The following is a 19,753-nucleotide window of genomic DNA, read 5'->3' on the forward strand; positions in this document are numbered from 1 at the left end:
ATCATCTAATATTGATGAGAAAGTGTCATCAGGAACATTCAGCTACTCCTCTCTCTGCATCTTGCTGACTTTTAAAGGACATGGAAACGTTGAAGGATGATTTGGAGGAAGCAAAGCCAGAAAAAGATGAGGATGGTCATCATTAAGACCCCCCCCCCCGAAGGGGAGCAGACTGGATGGCATTGGTTGGCACACTGGCACCAGAATAATAAAGGCTTCCATCTTATTGGTATTGAATTACATTTACAGCTGATGCAGGAATAAATACAAACCGGATTCCAAAAAAGTTGGGACTCTAAGCAATTTGTGAATAAAAACTGAATGCAATGATGTGGAGATGGCAAATGTCAATATTTTATTTGTAATAGAACGTAGATGACAGATCAAACGTTTAATCTGAGTAAATGTATCATTTTAAAAGAAAAATACGTTGATTCAAATTTTCACGGTGTCAACAAATCCCCAAAAAGTTGGGACAAGTGGCAATAAGAGGCTGGAAAAAGTAAATTTGAGCATAACGAAGAGCTGGAAGACCAATTAACACTAATTAGGTCAATTGGCAATATGATTGGGTATAAAAAGAGCTTCTCAGAGTGGCAGTGTCTCTCAGAAGCCAAGATGGGTAGAGGATCACCAATTCCCACAATGTTGCGCAGAAAGATAGTGGAGCAATATCAGAAAGGTGTTACCCAGCGAAAAATTGCAAAGACTTTGCATCTATCATCATCAACTGTGCATAACATCATCCGAAGATTCAGAGAATCTGGAACAATCTCTGTGCGTAAGGGTCAAGGCCGTAAAACCATACTGGATGCCCGTGATCTCCGGGCCCTTAAACGACACTGCACCACAAACAGGAATGCTACTGTAAAGGAAATCACAGAATGGGCTCAGGAATACTTCCAGAAACCATTGTCAGTGAACACAATCCACCGTGCCATCCACCGTTGCCAGCTTAAACTCTACAGTGCAAAGAAGAAGCCATTTCTAAGCAAGATCCACAAGCTCAGGCGTTTTCAATGGGCCAGGGTTCATTTAAAATGGAGTGTGGCAAAATGGAAGACTGTTCTGTGGTCAGACGAGTCGCGATTCAAAGTTCTTTTAGGAAACCTGGGACGCCATTTCATCCGGACCAAAGAGGACAAGGACAACCCAAGTTGTTATCAACGCTCAGTTCAGAAGCCTGCATCTCTGATGATATGGGGTTGCATGAGTGCGTGTGGCATGGCCAGCTTGCATGTCTGGAAAGGCATCATCAATGCAGAAAAATATATTCAGGTTCTAGAACAACATATGCTCCCATCCAGACGTCATCTCTTTCAGGGAAGACCCTGCATTTTTCAACAAGATAATGCCAGACCACATTCTGCGTCAATCACAACATCATGGCTGCATAGGAGAAGGATCTGGGTACTGAAATGGCCATTCTGCAGTCCAGATCTTTCACCTTTAGAGAACATTTGGCACATCATAAAGAGGAAGGTGCAACAAAGAAGGCCCAAGACGATTGAACAGTTAGAGGCCTGTATTAGACAAGAATGGGAGAGTATTTCTAAACTTAAGAAACTGGTCTCCTCGGTCCCCAGACATCTGTTGAGTGTTGTAAGAAGAAGGGGAGATGCCACACAGTGGTGAAAATGTCCTTGTCCCAACTTTTTTGGGATTTGCTGACACCATGAAATTCTGATTCAACATATTTTTCCCTTAAAATGGTACATTTTCTCAGTTTAAACTTTTGTTCCGTGATTTATGTTCTATTCTGAATAAAATATTAGAAGTTGGCACCTCCACATCATTGCATTCAGTTTTTATTCACGATTTGTATAGTGTCCCAACTTTTTTGGAATCCGGTTTGTAAATAAAACTGATACAGAATAAGTCTCCCTGCACTCTCCCTCTCCAATATTCTTCTATTAACCATTTTCAGCAATACTGTCCCTAGTGCATGAGTGATGTCTTTCCTTATGGTCATTTCTGAGGACAATGGCAGAGTCCGCGCGGGTTTTATAGAGTTGTGACATTACAGGGGATTGGCTAGTTGCATTGCATTATGGGTGATCCCGGGCTTCTTACTTTCACATTGTAACACCTGCAGCTGCCATTTTAGAAAAAAATGATTAGTTACAAGGAAGTGTGAGGAAATTCGGATTCATTGCAGATCGAAGTATTCCTAAACTTGGGAACAAATTCAACTTCAAATGCTTTGTTTTACCAAACACTACTCATAGTCATATATGTTGTTTTTACTTTGACATAATGTTGTCTTTGCATTACACAGTTTAAAAATGATGGTTACAGTCCTAGGATACTGCAGAGTATTAGACTGTACATGACTCTTTAGGGCAACTAGGCTGCTTTCAATTCAGGTTGAATTTATTCGGACCCAAACTAAATGTGATGCGCCATTAATCAGACCCTAATAAAATTCGCTCATCTCTCATCAACAGATTAATGAAAGCTGCGCCTAATCCATGTTCACAATCCTATTGGACCCCTATTCTGACATTTTTTACATACTTTTTCTGCCATCAAAAATACCAGAAATACCAGTAGAAACCCCAATGGATTAATCAACAAATTAAAACTCATGTGAACAGAGCATAAACTTCTCACATGCTCATGCAACTTTTCTTTAACCACTTCCCATCTGGGCCATTTACCCCCTCCCTGACCGAGCCATTTTTTGCAAATCTGACATGTGTCATTTTATGTGGTATTAATTTTGGAATGCTTTAACTTATCCAAGCCATTCTGAGATTGTTTTCTCGTGACACATTGTACTTCATAATAGTCATAAATTTGAGTCAATATATTTCACCTTTAATTATGAAAAAATCCCCAAATTTCCCCCAAAAATTGAAAAATTAGCAATTTTCTAAATTTCTATTTAACTGCTTTTAAAGGGCTTCTGTCACCCCCCAACCCCCAATTTTCCGTTTTTGACTTATTATATTTGTTAATGTAAGCAGATTCCATATATGCCCCTCTTACCTTGGGCTGTGCAGTAATTACAGTAAAAAACATACTTTTATCATATGTAAATTTCTTCACTACCAGCAAGTTGGGTGGACTTGCTGGTAGCCGCCGCATCCTGTGTTTGAAAAAACGCCCTCTCCCTCACTTGATTGATAGGGCCAGCGAGCACTCTCCTCCTCTCGCTGGCCCTGCCTGCAGCCTCAAATCCCAAACCTGCGCCGTACCGATCGTCATTCGGTGCAGGCGCTCTGAGAGAAGGACGGCCGCATGGCCGCTCCTTCCTCAGTGCGCCTGCGCCGATGACGACAGCACTACACCCGGAAGAGAGGTCTTCTCTTCCGGGTGTAGAGCTGACGTCATCGGCGCAGGTGCACTGAGGAAGGAGTGGCCGTCCTTCTCTCAGAGCGCCTGCGCCGAATGACGTCTGGTACAGCGCAGGCACAGGATTTGAGGCTGCAGGCTGGGCCAGCGAGAGGAAGAGAGCGCTCGCTGGCCCTGTCAATTAAGTGGAGGAGGGGGCGTTTTTTCAAACACAGGATGCGGCGGCTACCAGCAAGTCCACCCAACTTGCTGGCAGTGAAGAAATTTACATATGATAAAAGTATGTTTTTTTACTGTAATTACTGCACTACCCGAGGTAAGAGGGGCATATATGGAATCTGCTTACATTAACAAATATAATAAGTCAAAAACTGAAAATTGGGGGTTGGGGGGTGACAGAAGCCCTTTAACCCCTTAAGGACCGGGCTCATTTTCACCTTAAGGACCAGGCCATTTTTTGCAAATCTGACCAGTGTCACTTTAAGTGGTGATAACTTTAAAACGCTTTGACTTATCCAGGCCATTCTGAGATTGTTTTTTCGTCACATATTGTACTTCATGATACTAGTAAAAAAAAGTCAAAAAAATTAATTTTTTTGCATAATAAAATACCTAATTTACCAAAAATTTGGAAAAATTAGCAAATTTCAAAGTTTCAGTTTCTCTACCTCTGTAATACATAGTAATACCCCAAAAAATTGTGATGACTTAACATTCCCCATATGTCTACTTCATGTTTGAATTATTTTGGGAATGATATTTTATTTTTTGGGGATGTTACAAGGCTTAGAAGTTTAGAAGCAAATCTTGAAATTTTTCAGAAATTTACAAAAACCCAATTTTTAGGGACCACTACAGCTCTGAAGTCACTTTGCGAGGCTTACATAATAGAAACCGCCCAAAAATGACCCCATTCTATAAACTACACCCCTCAAGGTATTCAAAACTGATTTTACAAACTCCGTTAACCCTTTAGGTGTTGCACAAGAGTTATTGGCAAATGGGGATGAAATTTGAGAATTTCATTTTTTTGCCTAATTTTCCATTTTAACCCATTTTTTCCACTAACAAAGCAAGGGTTAACAGCCAAACAAGACTGTATCTTTATTGCCCTGACTCTGCTGTTTACAGAAACACCCCATATGTGGCCATAAACTACTGTACGGCCACACAGCGGGGCGTAGAGTGAAAGGTGCGCCGTATGGTTTTTGGAAGCCAGATTTTGCTGGACAGTTTTTTTGACACCATGTCCCATTTGAAGCCCCCTGATGCACCCCTAGAGTAGAAACTCCATAAAAGTGACCCCATCTAAGAAACTACACCCCTCAAGGTATTCAAAACTGATTTTACAAACTCCGTTAACCCTTTAGGTGTTGCACAAGAGTTATTGGCAAATGGGGATGAAATTTGAGAATTTCATTTTTTTGCCTAATTTTCCATTTTAACCCATTTTTTCCACTAACAAAGCAAGGGTTAACAGCCAAACAAGACTGTATCTTTATTGCCCTGACTCTACTGTTTACAGAAACACCCCATATGTGGCCATAAACTACTGTACGGCCACACAGCGGGGCGTAGAGTGAAAGGTGCGCCGTATGGTTTTTGGAAGCCAGATTGTGCTGGACAGTTTTTTTGACACCATGTCCCATTTGAAGCCCCCCTGATGCACCCCTAGAGTAGAAACTCCATAAAAGTGACCCCATCTAAGAAACTACACCCCTCAAGGTATTCAAAACTGATTTTACAAACTTTGTTAACCCTTTAGGTGTTGCACAAGATTCAATGGAAAATAGAGATATAATTTCAAAATTTCACTTTTTTGGCAGATTTTCCATTTTAATATTTTTTTTCCAGTAACAAAGCAAGGGTTAACAGCCAAACAAAACTCATTATTTATGGCCCTGATTCTGTAGTTTACAGAAACACCCCATATGTGGTCGTAAACTACTGTACGGGCACACGGCAGGGCGCAGAAGGAAAGGAATGCCATACGGTTTTTGGAAGGCAGATTTTGCTGGACTGGTTTTTTGACACCATGTCCCATTTGGAGCCCCCCTGATGCCCCCCTAGAGTAGAAACTCCATAAAAGTGACCCCATCTAAGAAACTACACCCCTCAAGGTATTCAAAACTGATTTTACAAACTTTGTTAACCCTTTAGGTGTTGCACAAGATTCAATGGAAAATAGAGATACAATTTCAAAATTTCACTTTTTTGGCAGATTTTCCATTTTAATATTTTTTTTCCTGTAACAAAGCAAGGGTTAACAGCCAAACAAAACTCATTATTTATGGCCCTGATTCTGTAGTTTACAGAAACACCCCATATGTGGTCCTAAACTACTGTACGGGCACACGGCAGGGTGCAGAAGAAAAGGAATGCCATACGGTTTTTGGAAGGCAGATTTTGCTGGACTGGTTTTTTGACACCATGTCCCATTTGAAGCCCCCCTGATGCACCCCTAGAGTAGAAACTCCAAAAAAAGTGACCCCATTTTAGAAAGTACGGAATAGGGTGGCAGTATTGTTGGTACTAGTTTAGGGTACATATGATTTTTGGTTGCTCTATATTACACTTTTTGTGCGGCAAGGTAACAAGAAATAGCTTTTTTGGCATGTTTTTTTTTTTTGTTATTTACAACATTCATCTGACAGGTTAGATCACGTGGTAATTTTATAGAGCAGGTTGTCACGGACGCGGCGATACCTAATATGTATACAATTTTTTTTATTTATGTAAGTTTTATACAATAACTTCATTTTGAAAACCAAAAAATTGTTTAGTGTCTCCATAGTCTAAGAGCCATAGTTTTTTCAGTTTTTGGGTGATTATCTTGAGTAGGGTCTAATTTTTTGCGGGGTGAGATGACAGTTTGATTGGCACTATTTTGGGGTGCATATGACTTTTTGATCGCTTGCTATTACACTTTTTGTGACGTAAGATGGCAAAAAATTGCTTTTTTTACACAGTTTTTTTTTTTTTTTTTTTACGGTGGTCACCTGAGGGGTTAGGTCATGTGATATTTATATAGAGCCGGTCGATACGGACGCGGCGATACCTAATATGTATACTTTATTTTTATTTATGTACATTTTACACAATGATTTTATTTTTGAAACCAAAAAAAATCATGTTTTAGTGTTTCCATAGTCTAAGAGCCATAGTTTTTTCAGTTTTTGGGCGATTATCTTGAGTAGGGTCTCATTTTTTGCGGGATGAGATGACGGTTTGATTGGTACTATTTTGGCGTACATGCGACTTTTTTGATCACTTTTATTACCTTTTTTGGGAAGTAAGGTGGGCAAAATTTCAATTTTCTCATAGTTTTTATTTTTTTATTTTTATGGCGTTCACTGTGCGGGGAAAGTAACATGACCATTTTATAGATCAGGTCGTTACGGACGCGGCGATACCTAATATGTGTAGTGTATTTTATTTTTTTAATTTTTATTCAGTGATAAATGTTTTTTTTTTTTATCTTAACTTTTTTCACTTTTTATTTGATTTTTTTGACCCAGACCCACTTGGTTCTTGAAGATCCAGTGGGTCTGATGTCTGTAAAATACAGAACAGAACCTATATAGGTTTCTGCACTGTATTTTACTTACACTGAACAGGTCTATGCTTTCAGCACAGATCTGTTCAGCACCATGGACAGCAGGACGCCTGATCAGGCGTCCTGTTGCCATGGGAACCTTCCCCGTCTGCTCAGTTATGGTCAGAACTTCGCAGACGGGGAAGGGTAAGGACGGGGTTCTGGGGGGGCTGTCTGGGGGCTCTCTCCTTCTCCCATCGGGGGGCTGCAAAGGCACAGCAGCCCCCCGATCGGAGAGGGAGGGAGCTCCCTCTTACTGTTAACCTTTTCCATACAGCGGTCCGTACGGACCGCTGTATGGAAAGGGTTAAACGGCTGACATCGCATCAACGATGTCAGCCGTTTATACCAGGGTGCCAGCAATGTGCTGGCACCCTGGTATACCCACTGTACACCAACGATTATGCAATGGGAGGCGGGCGGGGGATCGCGATCCCGCCTGCCGCACCGCCCGCCTCCCGCAACGCCCCCACTGCATGCGACACCCCCCCTGCACCACCCGCCGCCATCAAATCGTGCAGGGGTGCAGGGGGGGGTTAACAATATTGATTTCGGGCACTCTGAAGTTTCTGATCCCCGCGGTCAGGGACCGCGGGGATCAGAAACGGCAAAAAGCGCAGCAAACCGCAGGTCTGAATTGACCTGCGGTTTTCTGCGATCGCCGATACGGGGGGGTCAAATGACCCCCCCCTGCGTTGTTACGGGATGCCGGCTGAATGATTTCAGCCGAAATCCCGTTCCGATTAACCCCAGCGGCGCCGGAATTAAGATTTTAAGTTAGGACGTACCGGTACGCCCTTGGTCCTTAAGGACTCGGGAAATAGGGCGTACCGGTACGCCCTATGTCCTTAAGGGGTTAAAACAGAAAGTGATACCTCATAAAATATTTATTACTTAACATTCCCCATATGTCTACTTTAAGTTGGCATAATTTTGTAAATGTTACTTTATTTTTTTAGGATGTTACAAGGTTTAGAATTTTAGAAGCAATTCTTGAATTTAAGAAAATTTCCAAAACCCAGTTCAGGTTTGGAAACTAGGGGATAAGGTATAAGTTTTTTGGTACTATTTTGGGGTGCATATGATTTTTAATTGCTCTATATTACGTTTTTTGAGAGGCAAGGTAACCAAAAAAAGGCTGTTTTGGCACTGTTTTTATTTTTTACATTCATCTGACCGGATAGATCATGTGCTATTTTTAACCATTTTTTTCATTACGTAATTGGGGATTTTTTATTTATTTTTTGTACACTTTGCGTCCCCATATTTTTTTTTACACTTTGCGTCCCCATAAGGTCATACAAGACCTCCAGGGGGACATTTAATGTCACCTTTTTTTTCCACTATTGATTTTTACTGTAACTGGGGCTAACTGGGAAATACAGCCCCTAGAGAGGCTGTACAGCTGAATACTGCCCTGTACAGCCTCAGTGCAGGACTGATCGAGGTCTGTGAAAGACCAAACGACTCCTGCACACAACAGCTTCCTGATCTGTATGCACAGCGCACGCACAGCGCACACACAGCGCTTGTTGAGCGCTGTGTATACAGCGATCTAGAAGGCAGGGACACCAGGGAACTGTTCCTGCCTTCTCCCTGGGGTGATCTGCTGTCACTGACAGCAGGCCCCCCGCTCTGCAGCTGCACGATTAGCGTGCAGCTGCGATCTCTGAATGAACATTTCAGAACATCCATTCAGAGATAACCACTACCCAGTTGTTTATAGTCAACAGGCAGATCTGAAGTGGTTAAACATCAACAGTGTATATAAATGTCTGTAAAATGTTAATTTATCTTGCACTTGCTTCTTATAGTGTCACGTGCCGGAGGCCCAAGGCAGACCTCTAGGACGTCTTGCAAACAGGACACAGGCAGAAACAGACCAAGGACCAACAGAGGACTTTATTACACATGTAATAAAGGAACATGACAGTACAGCAGGATAAGAAAAAGTTGTAGATCCAGACAGAGAACAGTTACAGAAGAACAGGCAAGGCATGGACAAGGATAACATCACAGAACATGTTAGAGAATAACATCAATGCTTTGCCAGGCGATACCACACAAAAGGGCAGATGCCAAACCCACCTTGGTCAGCAGCAAGTTGCAACACTCAGTAAGGCAGAATATAGACTGACCACAAGCCCCAAAGCTCACAGATAGATATAGCTGCCTAAGGAGGTCACCTGATAAGACACACCAAGGCACGGATCAGGGGAAGTTAACCCCATCAGAGCAGGAGTACCAGAACCACAGAACACACAGGCTGCAGTACAGGAAGCTGCCCCTGGCAACCAGCATACACAGAGTCCACCGCAGCCAGTACACCAGAGCACAAACAACCCGTGTCACAGTGACAAACAGAATCACACACAAAGCTGCAGCCAGCATGCATCGCAGAACCAGCATACATGGGAACACCCACAGTCAGTACACAAAGCGCATGAAGCCAGCCTGCAAGGCACCAGAGACAGGGGCCACAGAGATGCAGATATAGAAGCCACAAATGCTGCAGTTCACACACAACACCGTAGCCATCACACAGTCCCAAGCAACCAGCTAACACAGGTGTCAGCCTGCAGCCAGTACGCGAGAGGGCATGCAGCCAGCCCCCGCGATCACAACTGTCACAGTGAACAGCACCGTGACACTTAGACATACTGTGTCCCATGGTTGTAGTGCACTATTCTAATAATGATTCAAAAACACAAAAACTTTTGTGTCAAAATAGTCAGCAATAAAATTACATTGACCTTACCATAAATTCCAATATTTTCTGTCCACTGTTTGAAAGGGTAGACAGGTTTCCACATAGGAACCCTATCCATGGCTTCTTCAGGAAACATTGGGTCTGAGCCAGATTTCAATTTTCCACCAGAAAAGCTTCTCAAAGCATCTGACCAAGAATGAGAGGGTCCATATATAGAACTACCATCAATCCAGGCTGTTACGGAATTAACCTATAAAACACAAAATTAGCAAAAGCCTATTTAAATGCAGAATGATATAACAAACCTGCGCTTTGTGGATTTTTCTCTACTTAAACTCAATAAACACCAACTGAAACATTAAAGCTCAAGAAGTTCTCCTAGGCTGGGTAACCATGGTCAGGGACCAGGAATGATTTCAAATTAAAAAAAAAGTATTATCTATCATGAGTGTTCTGGGTCTAGTGAAGAGCTCCTATCTCTTGTGCTTCTGAAAGTGTGATGTGCTATTCACATGCACATCACCTCTGCCTGCCAATCAATGATCTCAGTGGTGATCTTCACAAAAGCAGCATAAGACCAAGGTCACCAATGAAGCCACTGATAGGTCAGCATGTAGACGGCATGTCACACTTCCGATGCACTGGGGACCAAAAGCAGCAGAGACAGCTAGAGTTTATATCAGAAAACTCTTTAATGTAGTTGTCACATTTGGACACTCTCCACTTGTTAGAAGCATACTTGTAGCCCATCACAAAGTGTCCTCCTATTGAGGCCCCCAATTTCAGTTGTAATCTATAGGGAAACCTGGTAATAAGTGTTCAATATCCCAGCAGTGCCACCGCAGGGGAAATGAATAAATATAATGTGTGCATACAATAGATGATCAGTGTAATACAGTACTAGACAGATCCTACAAAATGAGATGATCTTTAAAACCACTCTCAACTCTGTCCAGGAGACATAGATACTAAACAAAGAACTCCAGTCTATTGACTTAGAGTGTAAGAAAATGTTGTTGATTTATATTTTTTTACTTGACAACCATCTTAGGGTTCTTCCATAAACTATCTAGCACTTACTTGGTAGCGTGGATTATTTGGACTGCTTCCAGTGTGTTTACACCATTTACTTCGTCGGTAAGGGATAACAATTTTTCCAGTGCTGTCTGGATCAAAGGTATCATCCCCAGCCGGTATTTCAATATTTAAATACTCAACTGGACATCCTAGATTCTCAATGTCATATATTTCTGACATGACATGATATCCTGTAAAAAAGGCAAATATCAATTTTGAATTACGTGCAGCTTACACCACAAGTTTAGAGAAAAATCGCCCCAAAAGTCTGTTAAGACCCCTTATCGCGGCAGCCAGACTTATTATAGCAACAAACTGGAAATCAAATGGTCCTTTGTCAGAGACATTCTGGATTCACAAGGTATCATCGATTTCCAGATTGGAAGAATTGTCTCATTGGGAATTGAGATCACATCACAAATATAGGAAAATCTGGTCCCCCTGGCATAACTGGAGATCCTCAACACCTTAACCCATACTTTACTGCTCGGGCTTACTATCCCATAGATATTGACTTTTTGTATACAGACGATTATCTTGAATGATACAACTCCAGCACATTTCCTCCACTTCAATTTATAACACTCACATAACTTGCTATATAACTCCTGAATTAGGTACCTCAATCCCCCCCTCCTTTCCTCCTCTCCCCCCCCCCCCCCACCTGGTTTGTTTTGTTTCTTTGTTCTTATTAATCTTTAATCGTTATAGGTTATGATATCCTATTCTTTGATTGTAGCCACCATCATATGTGTGGTAGGTAGCAGGGCATCCTGAATACCCCCGCCGACATCCTCACCTAACAGTCTAATATCACCCTGTGCTATGGTTACCCTTAGTAATCAGAAACAAAGGAGGTCGGTGGAGATATCAGGGCATTATACAGTTGCATAAGGGGTTGGCCACTTTCTGGTTGCTGATGACCAAGATGTGTAAGATGATTTTTTGGCACTTTCTAATGTAGACTTTGTTGAAATTCTGCACCCTTTTCTATATTTCATAAGTTATGCTCCCTTGTTTAAAAAGTCTTTTGTGGTGTCCACACATAGGCCCTGTCCATAAAATGGCTGCTGATGGAGGGTCATGGGACCAGACAAATTAAAGTGCTCCAGACTAAAAAAAATATCAAGAAGCCATTGGCTCCTAACCTGAAAAATTTAGGAGCCAAATACAATTTTTGAAATACCTATATAGTCTCCAAATTTAAAATACCTATAATTACGGTATAATAATAAATAAAAAAACATGTATTACCTAGGGTTGTCACGATACCAAAATTTTGATTCAATTTTGATACCATAAAAAAGTATTGGGATATTCGATACCACGCAAAAAAAATAAAAAAACAAAAAAGCAGCGTGCATTTCGCATTTTATGGAACGTCTGGACCATAATAGAACAGTCCCATCCTAATTTTTGTTGGGACAAGGTGACTATTTTTTTCTGTTACAGTGTTCACCGCATAGGAGATATTTTTAAATATTGTAATAGTTTGCACTTTTTCGGGCCTGGCGATATGTAATGTATATTTTGTTTTTATTGTTTATATATTTTATATGTACAATTGGGAAAGGGGGCGATTTAAACTTTTAGTATTTTTAAAAACCTTTTTATTTAATAACTATTAGCCCCCTTCGGGGCTAGAACCTGGGATCTTTTCATCCCTTGTCCTATTCACCCTGATAGAGCTCTATTAGGGTAAATAGGATCTCACACTCTCCCTGCTGCCCTGTGCATAGTAGCATCCTGGCTACCATGGTAACCGATCGGAGCACCGCAAATACACTGCTGGGGCTCCAATTAGAAGCTGCCACTGCCACCAATGAGGAGGAGGGGACCCTGTGGCCACTGCCACCAATAATTATAATAGTTATAATACTGGGGGGGTTGTTGGCGCACTGTGCCACCAATGAATACTGTTTATGCCTGATACAAACCCAATCTGCTAGTGCCGGCCATATCCCATACCCGGCACCCAGACTCTAGGACTGTGCACTGCCACCCGCTTCAATTAACCTCTCAGGTACTGCACCTGAGGGGTTAATTGCAGTGGATTGCAGCGCACAGTCATAGAGGCTGGGTGCCGGGTATGGGATATGGCCGGCACCCCCAGCCCGCGTTTGTATTCAGGCATTAACTATATTTATTGGTGGTGCAGTGGCCACAGCCCCTCCCCTCCTCCTCCCTGCAATCAGTCCATTGGTGGCAGCAGCAGCGGCACAGGGGGGAGGGACTGCCTCCTTCTCACCTGTGCTGTTGGGGAGAACATGGCATGGGCTGACAGCAGCGCGTCCCATGTCAGTTCAACACGTGTGTGAAAGAGGCAGAGCAGCGGAGGGTCTAGGCGCAAATGGTGAGAAGACTACAAATTCTTCCATTTTGGTCGCCATCTGGAGCCCTGAATTACCTCAAATATAATGTCTACTCCATTCAAATACACTGCACCCGTACTGAACTCCCAACGGTGCAAATACAGATGGCAGGTGCAGTGTATCTGAATGGAGGAGGCATCACTTGGAGGTGATTTCCCTGGTCACATGACCCTCCATACGTAGACATCTTATGGACAGGACTGTGTGGACAGCACAAAGGAGTTTGTAAAAAAAAAGGGAGCATACCTTTTAAAATATAGAAACTGGTGCAGAACTTCAACAAAGGCTTTATTAGTAAGTGCCATATGATCATCTCACAAACAAATTGGTCAACAATAACCAGAAAATGGCCCACCTCTTTAATAAAATGCATTATACTGGTGCATTAACAAAACAGATAAATTCAACACCTTATACTGTTGCCTTAATATACCTGATAAATTTGAAGGAAATATGTCACCAAAAAATGTATCTGCCAGTTAATATCAGATACATCAGCCAGTTTTCCGAGCTGGTGCGATGCGTGAAGCACCCGTACTGAATCCTGACCCATTAATTTCAATGGGTCTGTGTACATGAGCGTTTTTTTTGTGCATCAGTTCTGCGTTGCATAAGAATCACAGCATTTTCTATATTTTACATTTTTCACGCAGCCCTGGCCCCATAGAAGTGGATGGGGCTTCAGTGAAAAATGCACTGCATCCGGATGTAATCCGGATGCAGTCCAGGTGGAATGCGTTTTTCACTGATGGTTGCTCGGAGATGTTGTTTGTAAACCTTCAGTTATTTTTCAAGCGTGTGAAAAACATATCAAAACTGATTGCACACATGCGAAAAAATATTAAACACTGAACACAAATGCAGACAAAACTGACTGAATTTGCTTGCGAAATGGTGCATTGAATGGTGCAAGTAACATTTTGGAAACTACCCCCTCAAGGAATAATAGATTTTATTGGTATTATTTTGGGGTACATATGTCTTTTTGAACACTTTTTATACAATTTTTTGTAGAGATGAAGTGGGCAAAAAGGGCTCCTCTTGTGGTAAATGTCATATGATTATTTAATTCTGTGGATTGATATGGTTATGGCGATACCAAATTTATGTAATTTTTTTATGTTTTACTACTTTTTCAGCAATAAAATCACTTTTGTGTTCAAAATAAATTATATTTTGCAAGTCCATTTCTTTTTTCTTTAATGTAGCTGTATGGGGGCTTATTTTTTGCAGGACGGGCTGTAGTTTTTATTGGTTTATATTGGTATCATCGCTTGGTATTTATTTTTTGTGGACGTGAGGTGACAAAAACAACAATTCCGTAATTTTTTTCGACATTATTTTTTATGGCCTTCACCGCTTTCATAGATAAAGTTCATTTTTTAATTACATAAATAAACAGATATGAGAAAAGACAATTTTTATTTTATTTTTATTTAAATTTTAATTATTTATTTATTTTCTTTTATTTACACTTTTTTTATTTATCAAGACCCATCTGGATCTTGAAGATCTAGTGGGCATGATGACTATACAGTGCATTGCAATAGACATCTATTGCAATGCACTGTATCGTGTCTTTTACAGTTACACTAAGGCTCATCAGACCCTCAGGGTCTAATCAGCCTTAGATACATGGCAGCCAGGATGCCTTTGTAAGGTGTCTGGTTACCATGGCAACCATCGGGCCGCTGCCATCGCAGCAGTGATGGCCCGATGGAAGACAGGGAGCTCCTTCCCTCTCAACTCCATTGATGCCACGGGTGGCTGCTGACCACGGCAGCTATAGGGTTAAAGGGGCGAGATCGTGCCTGCACCAATTTGGGCCATAGCATCAGAGTGTCAGCTGTAAATTACAGCAGACACTCTCTGCTGATGGTATCAGCTCCGTTCCTGAGCCGCTGCATCAGTGACGCTGCACAGAGGATCAGGCTTCAGGGGGCATCTGGGGGCGATGGGGGGACAATGAGGACAATTGTGGCATATGGGGGCCGTATAATCATCATGGGCACTGGGGGCACACTGGGGGTCATGGCTGATTTCAGGCTGTGATCTCCAGCTTCGAGATCACAACCTGAAATCGGCATTTCAACACTAAAGTGCTCCGATTGGTTAGTCTGCAGAGACTAACCAATCAGAGCACTTGCCACCAAGGGACCACTCTGATTGGTCCCTTGCCTGCTTCCCCGGTGTCTCTGCTCTCTGGGAGAGTGGAGACTCTGGGGCTGTGACACTTTATAGTGTCACAGCCCCGGTAAGCAAATTGGATGTGACTGTACGTCCAAATGCAGTAAGTCACTTGCAATTTGGACATACAGTTATGTCCAAATGTGTCAAAGGGTTAATTCTTGTGAAAGACTTAAATGGTTAACCAAGTTTGTAAAATCAGTTTTGAGTAACTTGAGGGGTGTAGTTTCTAAAATAGGGCCATTTATGGGTGGTTTCTATTACGTACGCCTCACAAAGTGACTAAAATTCTAAGCATTCTAACATCCTTTTTTCGTTGGTCGCTGCCTATGCACCCCTTTGTTCATCCTCAAGAAGGTCTATCCAGGGAGCCTCTCTGAGCCTCTCTGGTTGGTCGCTGCCTATGCACCCCATTGTCCATCCTCATGAAGGTCTAACAAGGGGGACTCTCCGACTCTCTGAGCTCACGATCCACTGCTCTGCTTGCTAGTAGGGGGTGGGGGCAGGACCAGCACCAGCTCCATCAGCAGCAACTTAAGTCTTGAGTCTCTGATGAGCAGTTTTCTTCACATGCCTACTGAAGAAACTATCCATCAGCAACCGGACATGGAGCAGAACCTGAACCAGCAGGAGGTGGCATACTTGGATCGCAACCTGTAAACCCAGATCCTCTAGACAACTGGGCAGTCAAGCTCGAATTGCCTTGGGCAAGTTTTCCTGGGTATTTAACGCGGCGGGTGGCATAGTTACCCAAAGAGAACCCGCCTTTCAACCCAAAATGTTGAGAGACTAACCTTTATAAGGATGAATCAGGCCTGGATCAACCAGGATTTAGAGACTGATACAACAGAGTAGATCATTCTGGGAGTAATGATCTGACTGTAGTGTATTGTTACACTAGAACATTGTGCCAAATGGTTGGTTACTTCTGTCCACGTCCTGCTGCCATTCTGAAAGTGTAAACTAGAATGCGCTGCAGTTAGGCCCAAAACAACAATGAAAAGTATCTTTCCCACGCCCATCTCTGATCAACTCCAGAGGTAGAGCTTATAGCAGGGAAGTACGGTTTGTGTCCTAAGAGAGAGGTGGACTGTGATAAAAAGACTGGCAATCAAAATGGACAACTGAGCTCAATAAGAGATGGAGTGCTGAAGAGCTTCAGTAAAGTTGTAGAATAGAAATAGAAAGGTGTCAAGCAGTAAGTTAATTATGTCCCTCTGTGGCCTAATCCCTCCTCCCTCCCAACTTAAAGCTATTCCTTTGGATTGTCATACATTTGAATACTTTTCAGTACCAATAATACCTCTGTAATTTTTAGAGGTATTCAGGAACCTGGTAAATTACAGGAACCTGTAATTTTCAGGAACCTGATACCTTTGATGCTAAAGCTAAATTCTATTTCAAAGAACTATGGGGCTCATTTATTAAGACTGGCGCTTTAGACGCCTGTCTTAATACCCCTTTAGCTGGTGGTGGATGCACCAAATTTATGTAGAGGCACCGGAGGTTCTGTATGAGTACGTCTGACTGTATATTTGAAGGTTTCCATATATGTAGAGGCAGAAGCAGATACATGCGTAAGACACACATATATCCATGCTGTATATGATTGGCAGGAATAGATAGGGGGTCAATTTGTTGGGAGTTGCTGCTGGAAAAAACATTGACAAGATGACAAGCCGACACAGCCATGGACAATATATTGAAAATTTTTGTTCTATATTATTTCCATAATCAATCAACCTTTACGAAGACTCAAATCAAATTATTTTTATAAAAATCTTTGTGACGAGCCCTCCTGGTATTCCTCACTCCAAATAACACATACGCTACATGGCTGAATATATATATTTTTCTGAATATTTTGCATGCATTAATATACCTGTTTAATTCAGAGCATTGGATGGTGTTAATAGACTTTATTTTAAATTTTAAATACCAGTGCATAGTGTTTTGTAGAAAGGGGAGGGAACCTTTAATTGCGCCTCTCTGTTAATTACAGAAAAAAAGAGAAAATTTTGCTACCATTTAATAATCTGTGTACCAAACCTGTAAGGGCTCATGCACACGATCGTATGTATTTTGAGGTCCGCAGTAAATGGATCTGCAAACAATGTGGATGACGTCTGTGTGCATTCCATATTTTGTGGAAAGGAACAGCTGGCCCCTAACAGTACTATCCTTGTCCGTAATGCAGACAATAATAGGACATGTTCTATTTTTTTGCGGAACGGAAATATGGACATACGGAAACGGAATGCACATGGAGTACCTTCCGTTTTTTTGTGTGGATCCATTGAAATGAATGGTTCTGCATACGGTCTGCAAAAAAAACACAGAACGGACATGGAAAGAAAATACATTCGTGTGCATGAGCCCTAAATAATATGTCCTTTAAAATGAAGAGTGGAAAACAAAGACTCATGCCTCATCATCTGTGATTGAGAATGTGGTGCCTGTAGTAGTGCAAACAGAACAGTCAACACCACATTTTTGGCCAGTAGTAGTAGGAACAGCAGGCCATAGTTTCCCCTTGGCTCCGGTAGGCACCATATTATGTGGACTGGATAGCTCATTCTTTTTCTTAGTCACAGCCAGATGATGTTGATGTCACCTCTGAGTCTGACAAAGTGCCTTTGAGCCATGGCTTAGCATCATCCTCCTGTTCCTCTACCTTGTACATCATCTCTTTTTGACACTGCCCTCATATAGGGCATGAGGTAACAACACCCCACGCTCTTCATCATGTTGACTTGTGTGTCAAGCATAAACGTTTGGAGCGGATTGGGAATAGCAGCCATAAAAGCAGACTAAAAAATAAATTTGCAACTGTGAGAGTGTGTTTTGATCTCAAGTGTGTTTTGTCTTAAGTGTGTGACTTGAGATTAAGTGACTTTAGAGTCAGTTATTTTAGGATGGAATTGTGCTTATTCCTTTATTTAACATTTGTATTGCATTGTATAATTTGCCTTTTTTCTGAAGTAATCCCCATTAGCAAGTATGTGCTCCATGATTGACAGTGTGGTTTAGTGTACATATTATGCAATGTATACAGTCCCAGAATAACTTTTTAAGGGTGCTTATTAATGTGCAAAATGTAAGCAAATTGCACAATTGGAAGTCTATATCCTGCATTTAAATGAGTCCACGGAAAATCTACTGCTGAGGGACAAATGATGAAGTGGCAAATCATAATGAGGTCATTATTATGAGGGACTTCAACTACCCAGATATAGAATGGGAAAGTTAAACCCATGGATCTCATAAAGGAAACAGTTTCTTGTCAATAAGTAAGACAATTACCTTCTCCAACTGGTATAGGATCCAAGTAGAGGGATGGCCATACTGGACTTAGTATTAACCAACAGTCCTAATAGAAAAACAGTTGTGCATGTTGGGGACACCTGGAAAATTGCTGCTATAATATAATAAAGTTTTGTCATTTAAAAGAGTATTTTTTTTACAGGGGGTGGGGGTTAAAGCAAAAAAAGGTTAAACTTTAAACGTTAAAATTTACCAATTTATAGAGGCTATTAGCACCACTAACTGGGACAATGTCCTCAAATACAGCCACAAACTAAACTCTCTTTGTAAGAGATACTGTACATACCTTGTGGCAATAAAATGTTTATGTGACTGTCGCAGTCACAGCATGTCGCATGTCACAGTGTGACACAATTGATAATCATTGCAAAAAATGTTGCAGAACTTTTCACGACACATGTCACTGTGGCCAAAAGTTTTGAGAATTACATAAATATTGGAAATTGGAAAAGTTGCTGCTTAAGTTTTTATAATAGCAATTTGCATATACTCCAGAATGTTATGAAGAGTGATCAGATGAATTGCATAGTCCTTCTTTGCCATGAAAATTAACTTAATCCCCAAAAAACCTTTCCACTGCATTTCATTGCTGTCATTAAAGGACCTGCTGAGATCATTTTAGTAATAGTCTTGTTAACTCAGGTGAGAATGTTGACGAGCACAAGGCTGGAGATCATTATGTCAGGCTGATTGGGTTAAAATGGCAGACTTGACCTGTTAAAAGGAGGGTGATGCTTGAAATCATTGTTCTTCCATTGTTAACCATGGTGACCTGCAAAGAAACGCGTGCAGCCATCATTGCGTTGCATAAAAATGGCTTCACAGGCAAGGAAATTGTGGCTACTAAGATTGCACCTCAATCAACAATTTATAGGATCATCAAGAACTTCAAGGAAAGAGGTTCAATTCTTGTTAAGAAGGCTTCTGGGCGTCCAGGAAAGTCCAACAAGTGCCAGGATCGTCTCCTAAAGAGGATTCAGCTGCGGGATCGGAGTGCCACCAGTGCAGAGCTTGCTCAGGAATGGCAGCGGGCAGGTGTAAGCGCATCTGCACGCACAGTGAGGCGACGACTTTTGGAAGATGGCCTGGTATCAAGAAGGGCAGCAAAGAAGTCACTTCTCTCCAAAAAAACATCAGGGACAGATTGATCTTCTGCAGAAAATATGGTGAATGGACTGCTGAGGACTGGGG

The 19,753-nt window shown here is 41.7% G+C and overlaps 1 protein-coding gene across 1 annotated transcript in view; it reads right to left on the bottom strand.

Annotated features, from left to right (window-relative positions):
• Positions 1–19,753, bottom strand: part of LOC122927672 (dual oxidase 1-like) — a 260,004-nt gene that overhangs the window by 188,915 nt on the left and 51,336 nt on the right. The window contains exons 5-6 of the mRNA XM_044279744.1: positions 10,683–10,870; positions 9,651–9,852 (exon numbers count right to left, since the gene is read on the bottom strand). Coding sequence (XP_044135679.1) covers positions 9,651–9,852; positions 10,683–10,870 — 390 coding nt within the window. The remainder of the gene's footprint in view (positions 1–9,650; positions 9,853–10,682; positions 10,871–19,753) is intronic.

Source organism: Bufo gargarizans, chromosome 2 (assembly GCF_014858855.1).
Source record: "Bufo gargarizans isolate SCDJY-AF-19 chromosome 2, ASM1485885v1, whole genome shotgun sequence".
In the NCBI taxonomy this organism is placed as follows: Eukaryota; Metazoa; Chordata; class Amphibia; order Anura; family Bufonidae; genus Bufo; species Bufo gargarizans.